The 20,469-nt window shown below is 54.3% G+C and overlaps 1 protein-coding gene and 1 long non-coding RNA gene across 2 annotated transcripts; both read left to right on the top strand.

Moving 5' to 3' along the window:
- Window positions 1-11,273: 11,273 nt before the first annotated feature.
- LOC119098038 (zinc finger CCCH domain-containing protein 18) lies at window positions 11,274-18,652 on the top strand (the record flags this gene model as incomplete). Its single annotated transcript, XM_037220968.1, has 10 exons — window positions 11,274-11,653; window positions 12,112-12,220; window positions 12,508-12,752; window positions 13,283-13,510; window positions 14,144-14,269; window positions 16,412-16,554; window positions 16,926-16,936; window positions 17,084-17,167; window positions 17,538-17,759; window positions 18,188-18,652. Coding segments are annotated over 10 exons (1,731 nt in total), but the record flags the coding sequence as incomplete, so codon positions are not given.
- Window positions 16,049-16,951, top strand: LOC119099216 (uncharacterized). Its single transcript, XR_005094329.1, has 3 exons — window positions 16,049-16,103; window positions 16,412-16,554; window positions 16,926-16,951. It is a non-coding gene; the product is annotated as an uncharacterized LOC119099216 (long non-coding RNA).
- Window positions 18,653-20,469: the final 1,817 nt, after the last annotated feature.

Genomic DNA, 20,469 nt, shown 5'->3' with positions numbered 1-20,469 from the left:
GCTTAGCATGGGTGCCTGTGTCGGCAAAGGGCTCTTAGTTGGCTAGAGACACAGTTACCTGAGAAGGAACAGAACTGGACAATGAACGTCAGAGAGCCACTTGCGTTGGTAGAACTCCTCTTGCCTGACACGGGATGGAAATGTGAGGAATGACAAGGAAATTGTCCATAATGAGACAATAGAAGGGTCTGACCAGTCACGGGGTCTAGTGCCGAACAGGAGCTTTTTAGAGCCCCTGAGCCCGGGGCCCTAAAATAGACCCGCGGCCCCATTTGAACCGGGGGCCGGATAACTCTAACCAGGGTCCATTGTGAACATTTTCGCCCGCGGCGGTACGGTGCTCGCATGGCCGTTCTGCGGTCGAAATGGTGCGAGTGCTTGGAGCGGTAGACGGGTGCCGTCTTTGTGTATGGCGCGGGCCTCGGCTGCATACGGCACCAAGGTATAGCTGGTTCGGAGAATTAGCGCTAGATGGCAAGGGTTGGCTGGCGGCCGCGCTGGTTAGGGAAGCAGAGGTCGGCCGCCGAACGATGAAAAAGTTCCGAATCAGGTGTTCCAGGTGCTATAGTGCAGTGGAAAGGCTTGTATCAGTCCGGCGCAACCCTAAGTAAGCCGTGTAGCTCGGCCACTCGGGGCTCTCTGCACCGTGGCCGCTCTGGGTAGATTCTTGGGGATGGGCCAAAGGGTGGGTCTCTACGGCCTTTAGAGGGAGGGGAGGGGCTTTTAACATGTTTATGAATAGTACTGATCTCAGAAATCTGACTTGTATAAAATGTGCTTTGGATGTTGGTTCACTGTTCAGGCGACTTCCAAGGTCAGTGACTGTGTTTGGTACTAAAAAGCAAGGTGTTGAGTTTGAGAATCATTCACATATGTGTAATTGTGTGTATCATTGGAACTTTACGACGCACTCAGCTGCTGAGCCTATATGATGTCGCCCGCCTCTCACCCTGACAGGAAGGGCGGGCACCGCGGGGAATCGAACCCCGTACCTCTGGTTCCCAGACGCGCAGAGGTTAACGCAGACGCGTTAACCACTACACTACCAGCACCTCTATTCAAATAATAATATCGTAATTGATACAATATACATGTGCAGTGAACACATTTCATCTTCCTGGTGCGCTGTGCCGGGGCTGCTCTGCGGTGAACGCTACACGAACTCTTCCGGGCCCGCACACCCATACCGTGTGGCAGACGGTGTGCATTAGTGTACATTAAACTGAATCATGATGCATGGATGTGACCACAAAGTGCAATGTGATATTCCCAGTGAGGACTGGCGCGAAGCGCTGGCCAGCAGCGCGAGATCTTTACACCTTACTCTGCCTAAATGTACGCCTACACCGGCCTGGGTGGCAATTTGTTTCGTTGTCATAATTGTCTTTAAAACCTTTTTGGTTCGACAATTTCTATAGCAGAGCTCACGCAAAGCAGGATTATTATATGTGCTCTAGGACTTCATATTCCTATTATTAACTACCGATTTCAATGTAGAATTGAACGGAAAAAGTTAAATCTACCGTAATGCTTGGTACAGTCCCCCACCTCCCTGATGTTGAACAACCGTTACCACCGGCCGCAGACCATCCAAGTCAGAGTCAAATAGCGAGCGCACATAGACTCAGCTAAGATTGAGAAGGCAGAGGTCCACCCCCACTCCGCCACCATCCCTAAGCGATGAGCTCTAACTGGGATGCTCCTCCTCCCTTGCTTGATTATCCTGGATGTGCCCCTGTGAGTGCGTACGTAAAGGCTTAAACCTCCATACCGCCACGGGTGAGTTTGGGGCCGCCAGGAGCTGACGCCGAGGGCGACAAGACAAAGGGCAAAAGTTAAACAAAATTTTAAGACAAAATAGCACGTAGTGACTTTCAAATAACTGATCAAATACAAACTTGCACAAACGGTGAAGTTTTACAAAATTGCTGAAGGAAGGAGGACTGAACAGCAAAAATTATCCTCAGCTACCCACAAATTAAGTCAACAAGTCTGATTAAGCACGTATTCGTTCCACTGTCTTCTCAAAAATCGGGGGCGTAAGCGCAAGTGGAGGTTTTGGGGGCTTGATAGCATCGCGCTCCGCGGATGCATGCTACACTCTCTTCTGTCCTGTGACTGCCGCAATTCGGCGATACGACGCCCGGGTGAATTCAGCGGTACCCATGGAATGCGCATGCTCAGCACGCACTAAACCTCATGTGTGAAACATCTGCGTTTGGGTTTGCGTGTATTTAGTTCGCACCACAAGACATCACAACATTCGTGACGTCCAGCGATGCAGATAACCTGGCACGGGAGCATCATATTGGATTCTATTGCACATTTTCGGGTCATTCCGCATTATAAGTGGGCGTTCTTAAACCTTCAACAGGCGTATCGACATTCACAAGGCAACAAACATAACATGACATGGAGATATATGCAGGAGGTTAAAACTGTCAGGCACTTTGAATAATGCGATGACACGGGTCTTAAAATTAGAAAAAAGCAGGTCCGCAATGACGTTGCTCATGACACGCTCGTTGTAGGTAACCACAGTTCGGTATGCATATATGCTCGTTTCCCATGGTTGTTCTTGGGGCGAAAAAAAGATAAATGACTGGATTGATACGTACTACGCTCAGTGTTTTCATGGTGATAGGAAAGCTGAGAACGTAAAGTATCTGGCTTCTTGTTTGTCAATACTTTGTGTAAAGGCAAATATCGAAGAAACCAATAAACTTTTTGGACTCTAAGCCAGCCAAACCGTCGTGCAACATCCGACACATGGTCAAATCTATGTCGTCCGGAGATCACACTAGCTACGAAGTTAAACACTCTCTACAATTTCACAACAGTCGGGCTGTTCGCGATCCCATAAACATGAGCGCAGTAACGGACATGGGAGAACGCAAGCACGTTAATGATGCTTGACGGAATATCGGCAGGTAACACGTGTTTGACATTGAGGAAAGCAACATGAATGCCAAAAACAGCGCCTAGCGAGTCAATGGGATCCATGGTCACGCCTGAATTATTTACACTATCTGAGCATCGGAGAGGCTTTTCCATAAACATGACTGTCGGTGACTCACGCAGCTGGCTGAGTTGACGCATGTCTTCAGAGTAAAGGTTCCGTCTTGCCAGGGCTAAAAGCAATGCTTTACATTTGAAGAGCTAGAAGCAGGCAACATATATGATAAAACAAGGTCGCTTATAACTGTTGGTGTAACTTTAGGTGTAAAAGGCTACCCTAGTTGGCACAATTCTCTGTTTGGTAAATGTGCTAATCAATGTGTCATGGTTTCATTACGTCATCGTACCTTGCACAACATTGATAGGGAGGCAATTGAGGGCCGTTAGCGCTGTCAAGAAAGCCAGATATAAACGTTTCGACAGTTGTTTTGCCCTGATCGCCGCATGGCTTATGGAATGACAGTATTGGAACGACGTTATTATGACGTCACGAATGCCAAGATGACGTTCAAATGCTCTCAATATACCTTTTCCCATTTTTTGCGCGCGTGTACCTCAGAAAGTAAAAGGGCTTAGGTTTTAAGAAATACAGGATTGCGAACAGCACCGAAAGGCCTTCAAGATGGCTTTTTCAGTTCCAAACCCCGTATACATGTGGAACAATTTTTTAACCACTATGCTATGTTAGAGAAACCAAGTGCGCATTGTGCCCAGGATCATTTCCAAGGCCCACCGGAGATCTGACAGTCTGCTACGTGGCCCGGTGACGGCGATCTGCGAGTCGTCAGCGTAATGATCTATTGTTACACGGAAGTCGTTGTTTTCAAGTGGTGTATAGCAATTGAGGTCATTACTGGTTGCGTTACATAACAAAGGACCTAGGCAGGAGCCCTGCAAAATGCTGATAGTAATGTTTAATGGACTAGAAAGCGTTTCCCCCGCTCTCACTCGTTGCGTGTGACTGTCCAGAAAGCCCTTGAACCATCCGGTTGAAATCTGGAAGTGTGTCGCAACATAAATGCAGCAGAAAAACACCCAAAAGTTTTGTCGAATAAACACTGATATGGTCTTGCAGATTTGGTTGCCACTTACTAGAGCGCTGTACCGACGCCTTTTTCGCCTGATAAACAGTGGGACGTGTTCCTGACCACCGTGAAACAACTTCTCGACAAGCTCACCCTATAGTGGCAAGTCCAGATTCACAGTCAGTCCTCTCTCCCGGTCTCGAGCGGCATTGTGGAACTCATACCATAACGCTGTGCACTTCGTCACTCTGACGCGATGTACAGGAAATTAGTCGTTTGGAGCATGCTGCCAGCCATCGTGACTTCCGCGAAAGACACCTAATGACACGAAGGAACGGCGAGCCCCGGAAGAGAAGTAGTAGTAGTAGTAGTAATAATTGGGGCTTTAGTGCGCTTCAACTGCGCGGTCATATAGCGCCCAATGCCCAGAAGAGATCACCGCGTCATCCGAAGCATCGTCGGTGGCAAAGACCCAAAGCTCCCAGATGAGATGAAAGACCAGCACAACGAATTCGTCGCTGCTACGTAAAGGAAGACCTCCAACAAAGCACTGCCAGCGGCTCCGGTAGTTGCACGAGATTGTAATATTAGATGCGTGTGCGACAGTGTGCGACAGACGTGTGCGCGTAGCAGAAACGTGCGACGGTCCTCTGCTCACGACATGCCACAAAACACAAACTAAAATGCGCTATGGCATCGACAAAGACCAGCTGCACATGTTGTGATGGCATGCCGTTTTGTTTGGCCCAGGTCTGCCTATCCGCCCTTATGCCAGCACATTATCAACAGCAGTTCTCCTCTCTGATGATGCCATGTGGGGGGGGGGGGGGGAGGGGTAATATCACTTGTGCGGCCGAATCTTACTTCAAACCACATCGGAAACCTTCAAATAAATTTCACGTGCTCAATCGTGCCTATATGCTATGGTATACGAGCAGCTTACGGTACACTTTACATCGTATGGTCTGATATTTCGAGCCAGCACGGGACTTGTAGAGGTCATTTAACTAACAAAGCAATCCTGAGCATTTCGAAAAGCATTTTCGAGCCATGGTTGTCAGCAAGTAGCGCTTATTGCCCAATCAACATATCAAGGGCATTCGACAGCACCTAGCTTTGCTTGCTGCTGAAAGTGTTTAAATTAACATTTTACTACATATTACGCCCCTGACTATTCAGCTTCTCTCAAGGGCATTTGCCAGCAAAGATTAAAGCTTCAGCAGCGGTGCTGGGCCCAATGCCTGTAGAGCATACCAGCGTTCGTGCATATATTCATCTTCATTCAGTTCATTCAAAAATGGATGTGCTCGTCACGTTGGTACCGCGTAGCCCACACAGCGCGCTGATGATTCTCAGGCACTTTGAAACAGAGGATTCATGGAACCTAGACGAGCTAAAAGTCATCGAAGAAACCTTTCTTACTGCGCAGGAAGATAGCATGTAACAGGATGAATGAGAACCAGTTGAGATCCCGGTATTAACTAGCTCTTTGGAGCATGTTTGCGCTTCAAAAGCCTATCCCTCAGGCTGGACTGTTCGGATGATGGACTTAACACCGCGGTGAAGAAAGTGCAATAATTTGTACACATTTTTTTTTGTTCAAAGGCACAACAGCTCGGAACAGCGCACATGGGGCTGCAGCAGGTGTGCAATGCTTGTTCACTGAAGCAAGCGAAGGAAAAATAGTTTCATGGGAAATTCAAGCACAGTTTGGAAGGGATTGATTAATATTTTCTCAAGTGATACATGGCGGAGCGTTTGATGTCCCGTTTTACACGAACTCTATGCAGGTTCATGTCAGCCCGCCTTTACACCCTCGATCGCTCTTGTGTTGTCCCTTTTGGTTTCAGGTTTTCCCATTCTATAGGGGGGGGGGGGGGCTACGATGTTGACGTGGCCCTTCATCATAATCGGCCGTGACACTCTTGATCGCTTAGGGGCCCTCCCGATTGGTTTTGGGTTCTTTCGATCAAGTCAAAAGGACCTTACTATGTTGCCGAAAGCACCAAATGTGTTTGCCCGCACCAGTACCTCTGCCACTCATGGCGTTTCGCCTGATCGTGTATACGGGCTGGACTGAATTAACCCATGTACACAATTCCAAGATCTATGCGATAACAATTTTCCGTATCACCTGAGCCGCAGATAGTAGCGACTGCACATGTGACGACGAATTTTACGCACGATCGCCTAAGACACTTTTACCCGATACCGACGTCGCATGTTTCACTTACCTTTTATTCTGAATTCGTGGCAAATATTATATTCTTGCGCATCATACCCATAGCAAAGTTTGGATAATGGTATATTTTTGTACTCCCTCGTTATGGTTCAAGCTCGAGCTCTGCATCAGTCCTTAGCCATCATTACATTGGGTAGTGTTTGAAGTGCAGTTGTACGTTGTGTCCTGCGCCCCTGCTGGGGCGGGGCGCGGCAGATGGTCAGGTTCGCAGGCCGGCACCGGCTGCGCGGCAGATGCGCGCCGCCGCCGCAGTTCGCACGGCCCCGGCTCGCGGCCCCCGCTGTCGGCAGTCGCCGTGGGGAGAGCAGAGGGTAGGTGAACTGAAATACAGAGAAGTTTTGGTGAAATACTTGGCGTCTCACTACAGGTAGCCAGCTGGCCCTTACTACCCAAGGGATGAAGCATCGGGCTTGATTTTGATAATCAGCAGTTAACTTCAGATCATTTGCAGTATCCCCGGCGAAATACTTGTCAGAATGACGTGAACTATCGTGATCTGGAGAAAATTAATGCGCTCTTTATATGTACATGCGTATAAAGCTTGCTTTTCCAGGGTTGCGTGCAAGCAGATGGTTTCCCGTGAAAATAGAAGACGTAAGAATCTTGGAACGGAATGGCCAAAATCCGATGTTTTTCTCGGAAGGGCCCCAAGTTCCACACTGGCCTACAATGTTGCGTGTCCAGCCCCTTGTTGAAATCCTGGATCCGCCTCCAGTTCAAAATGCCAACGTCTAGGACGAGAACGCACTGCTGGCTTCTACCGTCCTGGTCGTTTGCTCCCTCCCTCTACCCCCACCCTCTTCTCCTCCCCGCCCGATCGGACCTAGAGGACGCGCAAGACTAGGCGGGACGGGTTAGGACGGGTTGGAGACGGGACGGGACGCTGCCCAAGTATTGCAGCGTAAAGCATTAACCACAGGCTTACAAAAAGAGTCAATAACACAGTACAAAATGTGTCACAAGCTTCTGTACCTGTACCCGGCGCGCCGCCCCACTTCCATTCATAAACTCGCAGAACATCAAGCTGCCAAATATTTTGGGGAAGGGAACACGGAACTATGGTAGAAAAGTGGGAGCAAAATTATCAGCTGTTAGTGTCCGTTCCAAATGTACCGCAGCAAATTCGTCATCGTATCGTCAAACGTCGGCTTTGAGCCGTGCTGTGGTATTGCGGTTGCGAGCGTGCGGGGATGGTCGATGGCGCAGAGTATCAAGCTTACAGGAGAAATAATTGAAGTGGTTGAAGGTAACTACGTCAATGCAATTATTATTGGGCAGTCTGCTTCTTGTTATGTTGCGCTTTTTGCATCGTTCCGGGCATCACTGCGCAGGCAGCACTTTTGATAAAATAGTGAAGTGACCTGATTCTCCAACAAGTTACAGGAATATGTCTCTTAGCACTGTGTTAAGCTTGTGCACGTTTACAGATGACTTAAATAATTGTACTATGGATGTTTCTAAACAAGCCACATTCTAAATTGTCATGGGTTGTGACTCATTTCTGTGGAACTTGCTTCATGACTGATTTATCAATATCCCTACATGCATCCAGGCTAAAAAACATGTGAGGAAAATCTCTGGCATAGAAGCAATATTGCAGCAGGAATTGAGGTACATATATGCTGTAGATTGGAGCTCTCTAAGAGTTTGGGATGAGGTCAGCACCAATTTCAATGCTCAAAAGAGCCAGCCTTTTGGGGAAGTATGATGTATAGATACTCCCAGATAAAAGCACTACAAAAATATTTTCAGGCAGAAACAGTGTGAAAATTTAGCCCAGTTTGGCCTGGTCTGACTTCAGCTGACACCAAATTTCAACACAATTTGACCTGGCCTGTGTTTGGTGGGTGAGAGCATGGTGTTTATTGCTTTGATGTTGACATTGCAGGTGCAGTTGTCAGATGTAGTGAATGGGTTTTGTATCCTAACACTGTGCTAGATGCCTATATAATATTTGTGTCCTCAACCTCACACCAGTCCAGGGATGTACTTTCTTAAACTCACCCCAGGCATAATTGCAATGAATTTTCTTTACCTTACTTTACCTTACCTGAACTTTTGCTGGTCAGGAAATTGAAGCTGCCTGTCAATGATGGTCTGTCTGTGGCTATCAACCCCAAATACAGGCATACTATGGTCTTGCACAGTAGAGGCAGCATGCTAAGGTTGATGCTGGTGATTGACCTGCTCAAGCTCACAACCCCCTCAGCACCTGGCTGGTTTTGAAATCACCTCTGCTGTCTGCACATGGAACTTAAGCGTGTAATCCACAAAGATTCCAAGGATCTTGTCCTGGGTTTGAGGGTGATTTTGATGCCATTCAGGAAATGGGTCAGTCTCTGGTTGCATTTGCTGATATACTTTACTCTGCACTTTGATGCATTGAGAGGGAGTAGCTGCTCCTCACACCACTCAATCAGGGCATCAAGGTAGACCTGTAGAGGTGACACAGTCAGGAGCATTGAAACAACAGTATACCTTAGTGTTATCCACAAACATTTTTACAGTGTTTAGCACCTGATCTAGTAGATCATTTACAAAAATGATGAACAGGATTGGTCCCGGGCCCGATACTCGCAACATGCCACTGATGCCTTCAATCCAGTCTGACTACAAGGGATGGATCTGCACTCTTTTGCATCCAATGGGTAAGGAATGCCCTGATTCAGTGCAGCAAGATGCCTCTTGCACCATAAGCACAGAGATAGGAGAGAAGACAGTTATGAGACACAGAATCAAGGGCCTTGCAGAAGTCAAAGAATGCTACATCTGCCAGCTCCCCACCTTCTACTGTGGTGCTCCAATCTTCCACGATTCCCAATAGCTGGGTGTTACAGGAATGCTTTGGGAGAAGCCCATGTTGGGCTACATGAAGGAGTTCAGCCTCTGAAAAGCAGTTAATTAGAGCATATCTGACAGCACATTCAGGTAGCCTGGAAGGGACAGTAGTAAGGTTCACTGGCAGTAGCTCGCTGGAGGCTGTCAGTAATCTTTCTAAAGATCAGGGCTACCTCACTAAGCTTCCACTGTCTGGAAGCCTTCCAGATGTCAATGATTTTTGGAACAGTGTGCTCAGAGGTACTGCCAGGACATGTGCAGACTCACAAAAAGCCCTGGGGTGCAGATCATGTGGCCCAGGGGTGCTATAAGTTTCCAGTGACATCAATTTCTTTGCCACTGCCTTGGTAGAAATTTCCACATCATCCAGAAATAACTCATCAAAGTTGCAAGACATGAGTACAACACTAGATCTTTGTCTGTGAAAACACTAGCAAAGAATTTGCACAGAACATTGGCCTATCCTATGTTACTGCTGGTCAACAACCCATGTTGGTCAAGAGCATCAAGAAGCAGACCAATGGGAAATTTATGACCACATGGTCACTGTTTCCTAGTCCAGGCATGTTACATTGAAAATGACTTGCATGGCATCATCACTGCAGCCTAAACTTTAATGTATGCATGTTGTATGTCTGGGTGCTCAGCATTTGGTACAATGTCACCAGCAATTTGCAATCAAATATTGAGTGAAAAATGTGTTGTCCTGAAATTATATCACAACATGACAATCCCTGAAACATTAGCTCTCTAAGCAATTAGTGGTGGCCACATGCCAAACACTGAGCTCTCAGATGGTGAATATACAATTAGGTGTTAGCTGCAGTAATGCTGTTCTGCCAATCATGTTTAGGCTAATGCGCACTTCGTACAGTCTGGCCTTCTGATAACTGTCTTTTAGCATGGAATTGTAATGCAAATATGTTGTAACTTTGGTAAGAAAAGCACTTGGGCATGCCCCACTCATTGCTCAGTTCTAAGTCAGGGTCAAGGTAAATCAATCCAACAAGGTCAGTCTTGAACATAATGGACTAATGATGTATCTTCATGGAAACAAATATATCTTCCATGTTTCTATAGCCATAAGATAGCCATGTCATAGCTATAAAATAGCCAATAGCCATATCTTTTGCTCCATGATGCTGAATTATACTTGTACAAAAACACTATGTGCAACTTGTGTTATTCAGTTGCTGCAAGCCATGATTATCATGTGCCCCAGGGGTAAATGATCATGATAATATGAGCCAGCATTTTGGGTTACATCACTGGAATCAGTCGTGATATTAATGGAAAACGAGTCAGATTAGTGGAGGGTGCCCTAACCAATCTTACCTAAACTCACCTCCGCTCTTACTCCCCAGACAGCAAAAAATATCAGATATGTTGGGCATAGGAATGACCAAGTGAGAACAATTTCAGCATACATATATTGTAGCTGTGAACTTTGGCATGCCAAAACTATGTGAAAATGAATGTAATTTGGCATGGTGTGAGTATGTGCTGTAATACTTTTAAAGGTCTTTGTTGTGTTAGAAAGTTATTTTTTGCAGGCTTAATGGATAGGCACATAATATGTGATTAGTACATGTCATCATTGTACAGTACAGTACAATTGATGTACAACACTGATATAAGATGCAGTTTCACTGCCAATTTGAGATTTGTGATATAAATTTGTCTATCAATGATTTTCAAGCTTTGCTCATTGTTTGGAAATTTATGTGTACTCTTTGGAAGTTTGGATAACATAAAACTTCCATTACTGTGGCACGTTTTATGTTATATTGTTATATGCTGCTATTGGCAGTTGTATATGTACCCTTGCACCCATTCTTCAAATTTTCAATTTGGGTCTCTACAGCCCACTTTAAATCACATGTCTTTTCCCTCTGCAGTGGGATCACCATAAGGTGGCCAGCATGGACGACAGCAGCGTCAGCGAGGGCATCGAGGAGGCGTGCGAGGCCACCGAGAGCTTTTTCAGCAGCGACTCGGCCGATCCGAGCGGCGACGCTGGCGCCGCCGACGCCGCCGTCGACACTGCCGACGCCGACGAGGACGAGGAGGAATCGCGCAGCGCGGCCAGCAGCCCGATCGGACCGGCCGCCGTGCCTGAGTCGCCGCCCGACACGCCGGCGGCCGCCACGCCGCCCGAGTCGCCGCCGCCGCCGGCCGAGGCACCCGGCTCGCCGCCCGACAGCCCGCCGCAGAGCCCGGCGGTGCCGGCCGCGCCGCGCCGATCCACGCCACTGGCGCAAGAGACGCTCAACCTGTCCATCGACAACGAGCTGGACTTCGAGGCGGAGGCGCCGGACGGCGGCGACGCGGCGGTCGAGGCGGAGACGCTGCCGACCGACGCAAGTGCCGAGCCGGCCCTCGAGGCGAGCGGCGCCACCGGCGAGGATGGTGAGTGCGCCGAGGAAGCGGCCGACGCCGGTGCCACCGCGCCCGCCGAGAAGGCGGCCGACGAGGACTCGCTTGAGGAGGGCGAAATCTCTGACGACGAGGACAAGAACCTGCGCAACGAGCCCAAGTCGGTGTGCCGGTTCTTCAACAAAGGACAATGCACTTGGGGGATCAGCTGCAGGTCAGTGATGTTTTGCTACTCTCGGCTGCGGTATCGTCACTTGTAGCATGAAGCGGGTTAAGAACGGGTAGCTCGCGTTGCCTTTATAAAGGAGGCATATCTATGGGACTAATTCTAGTCAAATTAGCGAAATACGAGAGGGCACTGATCTGAACCGATCGTGTTATTCGTGTTTGCCATTTTGTCTCAATTAGCTGCCGTGAGTCTGATTTCTCCGGCCCTGATCCCCGCGCCTCCCGCACTGTTCCGTCCCCAATTGCCAACCAAATTCGAGGCACCTGAAATGCTAGGTCGCCGGAAGTAGATTAGAGGACATGAGTGACACAGTTTGACTCTTGTCGATGTTCCAGGCAATCACTCGTATGTATGTGGCTTTTTTACCAGATATTCCTTCAAATGTGACAATTTCATGCTGCTATTATTTTGCAGTGTTGAGCTCAGTTCGCCGCTGTCCTCAGATTCATACATCCAGGGGTAACTGACAAAGGAAACTACAATATGTTTGCCCCTGCTAGACCTCCAGCGCCTCCCAAACCTCCAGAGGAAGACCAGAAAGAGGAGGAGAAGGTAGTATGACATCCAAAGGAATATGTTTCTCGGGTTGTTGTATATTCTTCTAATTTTTCTTCTGTCATCAGCGATTTATATTGGGTAATACTTTATATTCATGGCTAATTTGTAGAATCGCCTGGCTGGAATCGCATACGCTGCCGTTTTAGCGTAGAGAGGGTCCTGCATTTTCGATCGTACCCATCTGGCTTGCTGTGACGTGCCTGTCAGTACGGCCCACGTCAGTTGTGTGGGGCGGCGGCGCGGTGAGCCGCGAGCCAGTGTGACCGGGGCCCATGTTGCAGCCGGCGCCGCCGCCGCCGGCTCCCGAGCCGCGGCCCGGGCCCGGCTTCGAGACGGCCTGGGAGCGCGCCATGCGCGAGGCCAAGGAGCGCGTGCGCAAAGCCTCCAAACGCCGCGAGACAGACGTCGACTTTGAGGAGAAGAAGATGAATCTGAGCCTGGCGCAGGCAGAGTTCGATAAAGAGAACGACTATTACACGCGGCCGGCCAGTCCGACAGTCAAGGAAGATCCGCACCGGCGGCGGGGGTGAGCGGGCGGGCGCGCGCAGTTGACCTTTGACCGGTGATCGTAGCTAGAGTAACGCACAGTGGGACAGTGTCCCGTTGGCTAGGGCCGCTAGGGAGCGCCAGCCGGCGGGCCGCGCGCAGCACCAGTAGCCGTAAGCGTGGGTTTTTGTCGGCACAGGTGAGTTGTGGAGTGGGAGCCGTCCTCGTGCGATAACTTTAAATGTAACAGCTTGCGGGTCTGATTGTGTCTAGTTTTGACGTTGGCTCAGTGTTTAAGTAGCATTGTTTTACAGTTCATGTAAGGCCCGGTCTTTATGACTGCAGCTGATTCTCTGCCAAGTAGCTAGTGAAAATGAGTTGCTATTATTTTACTCTCTCAATGCTACCATTTATGCTGCAGTGTCCATTAGCCAATGTTTGGTGTGAAACTGGAAGTTGGCCACCCTGCTGTTCAGAAATCAGTTGACCAACTGAGAGGTGCCTGACCACAGCTATTCTGCTCTGACTGATGCCCGCCGTTCAGCCTCTGACCCAGGGTCGCCTCCGCAGGCACTTTGACCCGTACGACCCGTACGAGCCGCGGCGCCGCTCGCCGCCGCCCGAGGCGTACCGTCTGACGCCGGGCCCGCTGCCGGGCCACGAGCCACCGTACCCGCCGCTACGGCTGTTGCCGGGCCGGCCCCGGCCGGACTTCCCGCCGCCGTACCTGGGCGGGCCGCGACCCTTCCGCGGTCGCCCTCTGCCGCCCTACGGCCACATGCACCCGGCCGAGGCGCTGCGCGGCCGCGGCGGCTTCCGCGGCCGCGTGGCGCCGCCGCACCCGGGCTTCGGGCCGCCGTACGGCGCGCCGTACCCGCACGGACCGCCCCGGCGGCTGTCGCGCGAGCGCGAGCGGCCGCACAGCGCCGAGCGGCGCCCTCCGTCCGGCTCGCCCGACAGAAACTGGAAGGACGAACGGTGAGCGGAAGTGAAAACAGGAACACGAACAGGAACAGGAACGAGAACCGGGGCAGATGCGGGGATGCGGGCAGTGACGGGGACGGGGGTGGAGGAGGGGGAGGGGGGCGCCAGTTTGGCTGAGCTAACCGGTGGAATGATGGACTGTTTGACGAGTGGGGTTGGGTGTCGTGGGACATTGCAGCCACCATGTTTGGAAGTGGCTCCCACTAAGTTTGTTGCGCTGTTGTACTCCCACCACGTTTCTTTGACTTCGTAGAATATCGTAATCGCAAAGTGACGGGTACTCTCGTCAACGGAGAAGAGGTGTAGGTTTTCGCAAATCTCCTACGCTTGCCACCAGTTGGCCCATTCATCATTTAGTTACAGGACGTCCCGTGCACCAGTCCGTGGCACTATACAGCCTCTCTGTGCGCGTCTCTGGCCGCGTTTACGGTAATCTGCGCCCGCCAGGTACCGGGAGGTGGCTAGTGCGCGCCGAAGTCGCGGCGACGACTTCGTCGACCCCTGGATGCGTGCCAAATCTCCCAAGCCGCGCAGGAGGCGCAGCTACTCCTCTGGCTCGTCGAAACGCTCATTGTAAGGCGGCGGCGGGTGTGGTGCGACAGCCCTCTGTTGGTGTAGCCCAGCTGGTGGGCCTGGATCACTTACCGGTCTGAAGTAGGACCTCGTGCTGGGCAGCCTGCATCAGTGTGCCGTGTTCCTATTTGTTTTGTATCATTGACGTGGAACGCTTCGAGGATTCGTCGTGGTCCCCCGCAGCAGCGCGCGGGTTAGCGCCCGTGCGGAGCGTCGAGAGCGACACCCGGCACACCCTGCGGAGCGCCGTTGCCCCCCCCCCCCCCCCCCACGGCTGACGCTCGCCGCCTCGGCCGCCAGCTCGTCTCGCAGCCGCTCCAGCTCGTTCTCGTCGCGCAGCCGGTCGGGCAGCAGCCGCAGCCGCTCGGGCAGCCGGTCCTCGTACTCGCGCTCCCGGTCGCGCAGCAGCGGCTCCCGCTCGCCGCCGGCGCGCCGCGGAGGTACGACCGCCGCTCCGTCCGCGGCGATGACGCCCGTGGCACGCGGTGCTTACCCCGCTCGGGGATGCCAGCTTGCGTGTTTGAGGTGGCGTGAGCGTACAGGACGCTGTATTCGTGTTTTGCGTTTAGGTCCAGAGAATGTGGTAGTTGGAGCAAAATGTTTTCATAGATATGTCTCGCACAGCCAATACATCGTCTCTATCGTACTGTCCCATAACTTATTGTTATGGTGTGAAATGTTTGTCATGAAAAGGATAGGGATACTGCAGTGCGTGACATGACAGCTGTTATGAAGCCTGCACAAGTGCTGACGCCTGGTCCGGATAATTGGCACCCCGTCTAACCCCTCTCGCTGCTGACGCCCACGCTCTACCGGCAGTGTCGTCGGGCGGCCGCCAAAAGTACCCGTCGCACACAATGGGCGCAATCCTAGGCAGCGGCGAGTCCCGCGGCGGGAGCGACGCTGGAGCCCACCGCGGCGGACCGGCGCAACAGCGCGGGCAGCCGGCGCCACGCGGTCGCGGCGCGCTGCTCGGCACCCGCGGCGGCCGCGAGCTCGAGGCCCGGCAAGTTCGCGAGCCCGATTCGAGAGGAGCGAGGGAGGTGGAGCCCAGGGGCTGGAGAGATGTGGAGGGAAGAGGTGGAAGAGATATGGATGCAAGAGGCTGGAGAGACATGGACGCAAGAGGTGGGAGGGATATGGATGCAAGAGGTGGTAGAGATATGGATGTTAGAGGTGGGAGAGATATGGATGCAAGAGGTGGGAGAGATATGGATACAAGAGGTGGAAGAGATATGGATACAAGAGGTGGGAGAGATATGGATGTGAGAGGTGGGAGAGATATGGAGGCTAGAAATATGAGGGGTGTAGAAGCAAGAGGGGGTAAAGAGACGTCGTCCAGAAGTGGGAGAGAGATTGGGTCGAGAGGTGGGAAAGAGGTCGAATCCAGAGGCGGGCGGGTGCAGGAGAGAGGCGGTCATGGGGACGACTTCCGCGCCGGACGCGAGCTGGATGTCAGAGCTGCCCGCGACAAGGAAGCACGCTCCGGCCGAGACGCCGACGCACGAGGCGGCCGCGCCGACGACTCGCGGCGCGCGGCCGACTCGCGGGTGGGCCGCGAGCACGAGCCGCCCCGAGCCGGCGCTGGTGGCGAGGCGCGCGGCGACGGCCGCGCCGCACCGGGCAGGGACTCGCGCAGTGGCGCGCGGGGGGCGCCCGGCTCGGCGCCGCGCGCCGCCGCCCGCGCCAAGCCGGCCGCCGACGGCCGCGCCGAGGCGAGGAGCGGCGCCGGGCGCGACGCGCGCGCGCCGGCTGCCGGCGACGGCAGGCCGAGCCACGGCGGCGGCGGCGCGCGCCAGCCGGCCGACCGCAGGCGAGTCAGCCGACATAGCAGGTGCGTTCGGCGGGCGCCGCCGGGCTCGGCCGGACGCCTGGTACGAACACCGGCGGTGTGGGCTCCCTGCGCGTGGGCTCTGAGCACGCCCGTAAGCCATTGTGTCGCTGTTGGAATGATGCTTCAGAACAGACGCATTGCGTGTCTGGGTAGAATTAGTGCGTTGTTAAGTTGAGGTGTGCCTCACTGATGCTTTAGAACGGTTGTCTTTGTGAGATTTTCGCTCATGTCAGCGCTGTTGGCGAGCCTGGAGGCATTTTCCATGGCCTTTGTCATCTGCCTTACCGTGCTGCCTCTGCCGTCGCCAGGTCCTACTCTTCCGACTCCAAGTCCGGCTCGTTCTCGCGCTCGCGCTCGCGCTCGCTCAGCACGAGCGTGTCATCGCGCTCGTCCGGCTCCTCGTCCGGCTCCAGTCGGTCACGCTCGCGCTCCGTGTCGTACGAGAGGAGAGGTGAGTGGCGCCGGCCACCGTCCCCGCGATCCCGGTGGGCCGCTGTATGAGCAGGCTTGTGCTTGTGCCCGAGCAGCTATCCTGGTTGTTTTACGAAAATTGCATTTGTGCGTGCACATCTTGAGAAATATTTTCACAAGTCCAGAGCGCAATGTCACGTAAGCTCAAGGAATCTTTGCCTCCCCATCGCTACAGATTCCTATGTTGGTAATACGGCTCCTTATTATTGATATTTCCGAAATTACCATTTGCTCGCTCACAATGCTCACGCTCACAATGAGTGAAGACAGCGGGCGCGATTTGGATCGGGGATTCATTCCGCATATCACTGGATGGTGCCGCGACGGCCTGACACCCAACCCGCTCCGCAGTGCGACGTCCGGCGGGGAGACGGGCGGCCGTCGCGAGCCGACGCGCCGGCTCCGCCTCCCCGCCCCGCCCCACCGCCGTGGCCGCCAAGCCGGCGCCACCGGAGCCGCCGCCGGTGGCGCCCGCCCCGCCGCCGCCGCCGCCACCGCCAACGGCACCGGCGGCACCAGCCGCGCCGGCACCGCCACTGAGCGCGGCCGGCTACGAGCCGCAACTGAACCGGCGGCCGATCGACCTGCTGGCGGTGAGGCCCGCCACGACCCGACGCCACTGCCGGCAGGCTGGTCCCAGTCGGGGGCTGATTTGTCTCCATTTTGATGCGAAAATCGGTGCAGGAGCCGGTTCCCTTGGGTGTGGCAGTCTGGGATGTTCCGTTTGGTCTTGTGGTTTCGGCTGCGCCCTCCAGGACGTTAATGGCACACTCGTTCCCGTGCAAATGTCTTATCCTGCGGGCGCTTGATAATGACAAACCGATTCCCGTGAATAACCCACGCCTGGGAAACGGCAGAAAGTCGATTAGCCCAGCTGCAGTGAGCATCATAAGTGCAATGCTTGAGTCCTCCGCCGCCTACTGGCGCCGGTCCATCATCGCCGCGCCCGCCTCGCGCCACCAGGAGACGGGCAAGAAGAAGCAGATCAAGCTGACGTTGCGCGGTCCGTCGGCGGTGCAGACGAGCCAGCGCGTGGTGGACCGGCTCGGTCTGCACGATACGGACGAGTCGGACGGCGAGCCGCCGCCGCCGCCGCCGCCTCCGCCTCCGCCTCCGCCCGCCGCCCCCGTGCCGCGCAAAAGGCCGGCCGAAGCGACTGCCGGGGACGACGCACCGCCCGCCAAGGTGATTGGGTGGGGAGTGGGCTTAGTAACGCCGCTGGGTGGCCCCTTCGTTGGGGTAACTGCGGGAAGGTGGTGCGGGAAGTGTGGGGTACATCTTTGAGACCCTTTAGTGTGCCAGTGCGGTGAAGGAACGCGGGGGCGGTGCTGGCTGTGCATTGTTGCCGCGATGTTGACGTGTTCGCATATGGGTGGAATTTTAGAGTCTTAGAAAAATCTGTTTGGGTTCACAGGTATACCTGATACCTTTCACGAGCTTGCGTCGTGTGTTTGAGATGGGTGATATGACAACTCATAACGTGCGGCGCAAGCCACCGCGCTGCCGGCCTGTTTTTGTTTCACCGAGCCATCAATGCATGCATACCAGTACCCCAGGCATCGCGAGTTGTCTGCATCGGTATGCTGCATCACGTGACCGTTTGCGGACGCCAGGTGGCAGCAGCGGCGCCCCAGCCGGCGGCGGCGGCCGCCACGGTCCCTCGGCCGACTCCGGTGCCCCGGCCTGTGGCGAAGAAACCGTCCACCTCCCGCCGCGATGAGCTCATGAAGCAGCTGAAGGCCGTAGAGGACGCCATCTCCAAGAAGAGGACCAAGCTGGACGTGAAGAAGACTTAGGCCGCCGGCTGAGCCGAGGGACGCTGTGTTGTATGTGGCGGGGGGGCCGGTGTTCAGGGCGGAGCGCGCTGGCTGGTCCGCCGCCGTACTCAGCTATTTGTCCCGACTGCGGAGAAGCGCCGGCGAGCTAGCGAAGCGACAGACAGGACGGTGAGGCCGACCGTTGGGCGTGCGGCGTCGCCCCCGTGCTGTTGATCACGACGGGTGACCGACGGATGTGCCGGCCATGTCACCGTCTCTGTGGTTCCACTGTGTGTTGGCCGTTCAGAATACAGTTTGTGGTCAGTCGTTGCCCTTTTGGGCCAAAGCGTGGTTGGGCTAAAGCGTTTTATTGTTTCGGACGTACATTTGCACTACAGCCGTCTGTGGCCGGTTGGGTATTGCAGTACTTTTCACATGTTTTTCTGCCTTCCCTCACATACGTCCCATGCACGTCTTGCCATCCGCACGACGGTAGATGGAAAAGGAACATTTGCGATCAGCTAACAGCACTGCTAAGCCCCTTCGCCACCACATCGCCCACCAACAGCATGAATGCAACGTCGTAGAACGAGCAAAAGGTATGCGGCCGAGCCCGAGCCACCGCCAACGGACTGAGATGCTGTTCCGGCAGCTATCTGCCATCCCCGACGGCCAGGTCCCGCCTGTTGGTATTAGCTGTTCCGCTTCAGTGACGCCCTCAAGCCCAACCCAAATAAGCCAAGTCGCGGAATCGAGGGGGGCGTTACGCGCTGGCCCTCCTCGTGACGGGAACGGAGCGACACCGAACATGGCGAGTCTGGCGGGCTACTGCAGCGGCCCCGCCCGCCTGCTGGGGCACACCGCCGCTCACACCGCCGCCAGGCCGCCGCTGTGGCTCCACCGCCGTCGGCGCCAGGCCGCCACTGTGGGCTCCACCACCGTCGGCGCCAGGCCGCCGCTGTGGCTCCACCACCGTCGGCGCCAGGCCGCCACTGTGGCTCCACCACCGTCGGCGCCAGCCCGTCGGCAGCCGGCCGTCATCAGCGAGTCCCGCACCGCGGCGCCGTCTGCCTGACACGCGCATCACCGGCCTCCGCTGGGGTAATACGGCTCTGCGGCCGGTCCGCCGTCGTCGTTGCGCCGGTGCTGCCGTCTAGCGGTCAGTGCGCGGCCGGGGCCGGCGGCGGGCGGCGAGCCCTCTCCAGCTGCGGCGCGCGCAGGCCGGCCGCCGCCGCCAGGTAGCGCTGCTCCCACTGCTTGAGAGGCAGGCCGGCGTGCTCCACCTGTTGACAAGCGGCGCGCGCCGGTTGCTCCGTCCTGGCGGTGGGCGCGCGGCCATCAGCTCAGCTCTACTGGAGCTCTGTTAACGCGTCTGATCGTGGACGTGCTGACACACATCAGCAGGGCGCTGATGGAACACTGGGAGATATCGGGACGAAATGGCATAGTGTATCACTGCAGTAGGCATTGGAGTGTTTGTAGCTGTCGGCTACAGGGTCATGAAGAGCCGAAAAGCTTTGGTAAGATGGAAAATCAGTCGCGGGGGTCATGAATGCTGATGTCCACTGAGCGGGCAGTTCGAGTAGCTGACGACAACGGTACCCAGAGTCCAGGCGACGAGTTATTTATCAATTTTGTGGTTAACCGCTCGGTATCGTGTTAATTTTTCAATGCCATACATTTATGAATAACGACAAGCTATTTCTTTCCGCCACCCTATAATTTCGATCAATGCAAAAAGGCATAACGTGAACGCGGTAGGGAGTAAACCAGGCCAAATCGCATACGCCATCACGAAACTGTCGACAACATAGCACCACAGAACAAACGCGCACCACAAAGCTACGCTACCATCGAAACTCATTGCGTCAGCCGCATCGCTGTCGGCAGTGTCCACCTCACCGCTGGTGACAGCGGCCGCCTCACCGCTGACGATATCGGCCACCTCACCAACGACGACAGCTGCCACCTCGCCGCCGACGACAGCTGCCACCTCACCGCTGGCGCCAACGGCCACCTCACCGCTGACGACAGCTGCCACCTCACCGCTGGCGCCAACGGCCACCTCATCGCTGGCGCCAACGGCCACCTCATCGCTGGCGCCAACGGCCACCTCACCGCCGACGACAGCTGCCACC

Source organism: Pollicipes pollicipes, unplaced genomic scaffold (genome assembly GCF_011947565.3).
Source record: "Pollicipes pollicipes isolate AB1234 unplaced genomic scaffold, Ppol_2.1 Scaffold_4740;HRSCAF=5597_pilon_pilon_pilon, whole genome shotgun sequence".
Lineage (NCBI taxonomy): Eukaryota > Metazoa > Arthropoda > Thecostraca > Pollicipedomorpha > Pollicipedidae > Pollicipes > Pollicipes pollicipes.
Note: the sequence above shows the minus strand (reverse complement) of the source record. Positions and strands in the feature narration are given on the sequence as shown.